This window comes from Buceros rhinoceros, unplaced genomic scaffold (genome assembly GCF_000710305.1).
Source record: "Buceros rhinoceros silvestris isolate BGI_N320 unplaced genomic scaffold, ASM71030v1 scaffold739, whole genome shotgun sequence".
Lineage (NCBI taxonomy): Eukaryota > Metazoa > Chordata > Aves > Bucerotiformes > Bucerotidae > Buceros > Buceros rhinoceros.
In genome coordinates this window covers 4,634-9,444 of record NW_010431871.1, presented here as the reverse complement: position 1 = coordinate 9,444, position 4,811 = coordinate 4,634, and the positions used below count along the sequence as shown (strand labels likewise).

Below are 4,811 nucleotides of genomic sequence, written 5' to 3'. Positions count from 1 at the left end.
CGTGAAGAAGCGTGGCGGTGAAGCGCTGCTGCTCTCGCAGCCTGTAGGCGCTGGTGTCATCTCAAGAGCTGTGGAAGTTCTTGAAAGGCAACTGCAGCAGCATGTGTGGTGGGTTCCTCATCCTGCCTGCGCTCTTCTGCCAGCACCATCCTGTTGCTGGACATGACGGGTGTCGGTGGGCGCCTCCTGAGCAGGCAGCTAGAACCAATAAGCCTGGCCAGGGGCTTCCGGGGGGGGTTTAATTCCTTTTACTTCCTGTTCTGGCCTTAAACCTCATGGTGAAGCTCTTCTGCCAAGCGCTCTCTTGTTTGGTCACGCTGCTTCTGCTTGGCTGAATTCGGGCAGGCGAATGCACATGGATGAACTTCACTTTCACGGCAATTCCCAGCCCTCTCCTCCATGGAATAGCATGTTTAACTCCTCGGGGACAGCTTCACTGTGTCAGGAGAAAGCCTCGTGTCAGGAACAGTGAAGACGTGCCACCCAGTCCCGTCTTTGGCCTTTCTAAAGGGGCTACACCTTACTTGCACGCAGCTGGTGAAGAATAAATACGGTCGTGGGCAGTGCGAAGGGGTACGTGCCCCTTTAGCAGGCGGTGTTTGGAGCAAAACTGCTCTGAAGTGTTTGGGGGTGGCTTTGGGATGTGGATCACAAAAGGATGATTAAAATAGGCTGAGACAAAATGCTGTGATAAGCCAAATGTCGATATTTAAGACAACTCCTCTGTTTTCTCTTGAGATGCCTGGGGAGGGGGTGGGAGGCCCCTCTGCGGCACGGCCAGGCTGTGCTGCCGCTGGCTCAGCAACGGCGGAGAACATTCGCTGACCTCGGGTTCCTCCTGAGCTCGGGGAAAGACCCGTCAAACCCACACAGCCAGCCCCTGGCAGGACATTCTGGAAGGGACCTGGATGGCCTCGGGGCTGTGTTCTGCTCGTGTTTGGCTTCCACTGCGGCGCTGAGTGGTGTAGGAGCCCAACAGCACAACCATTGCTGGTGCAAGAGCCACTCTGGGCGTGTTGGAGCAGCTCTCCTGCCTGGAGGCCCCCAGCACTGCCCGTTCACCTCGTCTGTCTCCCTGTGCTCTGTTTGCAGGTGGGGTGACCCGGATGACCGTGTCGCTGGTGGTCATTATGTTTGAGCTCACTGGGGGACTGGAGTACATCGTTCCTCTGATGGCAGCGGCCATGACCAGCAAGTGGGTGGCTGACGCCATTGGGCGGGAAGGGATCTACGATGCCCATATTCGCCTCAATGGGTACCCGTTCCTGGAAGCCAAGGAGGAGTTCTCACACAAGACGCTTGCGATGGACGTGATGAGGCCACGGAGGAACGATCCTCCCCTGACTGTCATCACTCAGGACAGCATGACTGTAGAAGACGTTGAGACCATCATCAATGAAACCACGTACAGTGGCTACCCAGTGGTGGTGTCACGCGAGTCCCAAAGGCTTGTTGGGTTTGTCCTCAGGAGAGACCTCATCATTTCAATTGGTAAGAGGCAAGATGGGTGGCACCAGCTCAGCCTGACCAGTGTGAACGCTTAGTGGTGGTGGCTGTGCTTACTGGCACCTTCATCTCCTCCCTGAGCAGTGCGGGGGCTGCCTGTGAAGGACAGGGTGGCTCCCCAGTGCGGTTAGCATGGCTCTGCTGAATTCACAGACCTTGGGGCACGCATGTGAGGTGTGAGGCTTCTCACGAGCCAGAATTAAGCGTTCCTGACATGGTGGGTGACTGGCCGGGGAAGCTTTCTTAATTGTGAATGTCTCAGTGTCCTAATATTCCTTATTTTGTTAAGGAAAAAAAGTCTGGCTGGTCTATGTGCTGGGCGTTGGGTCACTTCTGAGGTGGTACTGACAAAGCTGTAAGTGGTGATACTGCTGTTCAGGTCTTCCACCTCTCTTCACCACCGAAAGCCAGCCTGCGCTCTCCCTCGTGCTCCCACGCTGGTGGTGGTGAGGTGGGTGGTGTTGGGAGGACTCGGGAAATGCTGTCCTGGTGTCACCCAGATGCAATTTCCACCTGGGGTGTGAGTTGAGCTCCTTTGGAAACAATTTTAGGGCATGTTTAGGTTCCTCTTGCTCTCAAATTTCTTAGAAACCCTCAAGTGCTGTTTCCCAGCATGAGACCCACCTGGAAATCGTGGTTGTGTTGTCTCTTGCTGGCTTGGGTGAGGCAGCAAGTCTTCTCTTGATGAAGCAGAAGCGCCTGGCCCCATCCCAGGTCAGGTTGGCCCCTGGGGCTCTGAGTACTCTGCTCTGGGGGCAGATGTCCCTGCTCCCTGCAGGGGGATGGACTGGAGCTGCTCCAGGCATCCACGCTGAGCTTGGGCGAGCTGGAGCGGCTCATGGGGCGAGCTGGGCACGAGGGCTGGTCCTGAGCTTTGTCCCACGGTGGAGTTAGTGCAGTTTTTGTCGTTATGATGCCTGCAGCTGCCTACGTGTGTTCCCTCCCTGCTTTCAGGAGAGGTTTCGGTGCCTGCTTTAGGATGCCTAGGGCAGCGTTCTGGAGTGCGTGAGGATTGCTCCCGTTCTTCTGAGCAGCGTCTGGCCAAATGCTTAGAACAACGTGGAATGGAAAAGAAAAAAAAGCACTATCACACTATAATTATGGTGTTGCCTCCCCTCCCTGAGGCTGCTTTGTGGCCTGACCACGAATTCTGGCGGTTGTGTTTCTCTGAATCTCCAGGGACTCGAGAAGGGTGATTCCCCCGCCCCAAGGTAGTGCACTGCTGGGTGCCACCGGGCGGGATTTGCCTTTTGCTGGCCTGCTCTGGACCTGGCTGGGCTGCCGGGCTGGCCCCTCCCCAGCCAGCCTCGGAACGTAGATACCGAACCGAAGCTGCAGCGTGGCAGATCACCCCACTTCCACGTAGCAGGCGTGTGGCACACTGGTGTCAGCAGCCAAGTGACGGCAAGTCCTTCACTTGTTCATTCTTGACCCTGTCGCGGGCACAGAGCCTGCACCGTGCTTAAAGATCCTTCTTCAGCTGCTCTGCACGGACCCGATAAGAGCGTGGAGCAGTTTATCCACCCCTTCTTAACACTGGGAAGGTAAAGACCTCCAGAACTTGTGTTCACGTGGCCAGGGCCAAGATGTGTGACAGCCCTGACATCAGGCAGAGCCTGTGCTGATCTCGCCCCTGGCTGGAACTTTGGAGACCTGGGAGGTTACGCCGTAGGGATTAGAAAATAGGATGGGAACACGTCACACCCTTCTTGGGACATTGGGTGCCTTGAGACAGCGCAGGGAAGGGGGGGAATGGCCGTTAAGGCCAGCGTGGGCAGAGGGAGCAAAGGCTCTTCCGTTCGGGGAAGGACAGGAGGGATGGTATTTCATCAGCTATTTCTTCTTCCAGAAAACGCCCGGAAGAAACAGGACGGCATCGTGAGCACTTCCATTATTTATTTCACTGACCACTCTCCTCCGCTGCCTCCAAGCTCCCCCTCAATGCTGAAACTCAGGAGCATCCTGGACCTCAGTCCTTTCACAGTGACAGACCAAACCCCCATGGAAATCGTCGTGGATATATTCCGCAAGCTGGGACTGCGCCAGTGCCTGGTCACTCACAACGGGTGAGGATGCTGCAGGCAGGGCCCGCGGTCCCAGGGCTGCCTGGAGACCTGGGTCAGAACCTCCTGCCCTTCCAGTGAGCAAAGGCCTCTGGTGTGCAGAGCACTGAGCACAGACCGGTTTGGGTGAGAAGGGATCAGTCCCAGCCCTGCAGGGAGCAGGGACACCTGCACCCAGAGCAGGGACACCTGCACCCAGAGCAGGGGGCTCAGAGCCCCAAGGGCCAACCTGACCTGGGATGGGGCCAGGGATGGGGCTGCTCCCACCTCTCGGTGGGTCAGGGCCCTCTGGGCCAGGGTCTCACCACCCTCAGTGTCAACAATTCCTTCCTTCTCTCTGGTTATACCTGGAGAGAGCCCAGCTGAGGCTGCGAGGATGAGGAGGGGCTGGAGCATCTCTGTGCCCAGGAAAGGCTGAGAGCCCTGGGGCTGGTCAGCTGGAGGAGAGCAGCCTGAGAGGGGACTTCCTCCATGTGATCAATAGCTAAAGGGGGTCAGGAGGAGGGGCCAGACTCTGCCCAGTGGCGCCCAGCAGCAGGACAAGGGGCAATGGGCACAAACTGGAACGTGGGAAGTTCCACCCGACCCAGAGGCAAAACTTCTTTGCTGTGCGGCCGAGGCTGCCCAGAGGGGTGCAGGAGTCTCCCGCTCTGGGGAGACCCCAGCCTGCCCGGACACCAAGCTGGGGGTCCCTCTGCAGGGGTGACGCGCTGTGATGCCGTTTTGTTTTCCAGGAAGCTGCTGGGGATCATTACCAAGAAGGACGTGCTGAAGCACATTGCGCAGCTGGCCAACCAGGACCCGGACTCCATCCTCTTCAACTAGCGGCAGACCCGCCGGTGGGGCGTGTCCGACTCAAAAGACTCTCCAGAAGATCCTGGACGTTCTTCCCTATTTTTATTGAGACCGTGGAACTGTTTTCAGCGTTTCCTTCCAGGGAGCTGAGGAAAATACTTGTTTTTCTACCAGATAACCAATTGCACTACATAATCTGTGGAACACGATCTTCTTTTTAGAAGAAGAAACAAAAGACGTTGATTTACGCTGCTTTTGTGAAGTCGCATTGAAGAGATTCCATGAAGGAGTAAAAGCAAAGTGCTCCACAATCGCGTCTCCTCCCCTGGCGTCAGGGGGACCCTCGTTACTAACGTGGGGAGGGGAAGACGAGGTCTGAACCTCCAGGAGGAGTGAAGGAGAAGGATGATTTTGCACACAGCATTCTGGCGGCGGCAGGCAGAGGCG

At 56.8% G+C, this 4,811-nt stretch overlaps 1 protein-coding gene across 1 annotated transcript in view; it reads left to right on the top strand.

Annotated features, from left to right (window-relative positions):
• CLCN5 (chloride channel, voltage-sensitive 5) overlaps positions 1-4,500 on the top strand; it is a 13,816-nt gene extending 9,316 nt beyond the window's left edge. The window contains exons 10-13 of the mRNA XM_010143547.1: positions 144-175; positions 1,093-1,491; positions 3,356-3,572; positions 4,304-4,500. Coding sequence (XP_010141849.1) covers positions 144-175; positions 1,093-1,491; positions 3,356-3,572; positions 4,304-4,394 — 739 coding nt within the window. The 3' untranslated portion in view covers positions 4,395-4,500. The remainder of the gene's footprint in view (positions 1-143; positions 176-1,092; positions 1,492-3,355; positions 3,573-4,303) is intronic.
• The last annotated feature ends 311 nt before the right edge of the window (positions 4,501-4,811 follow it).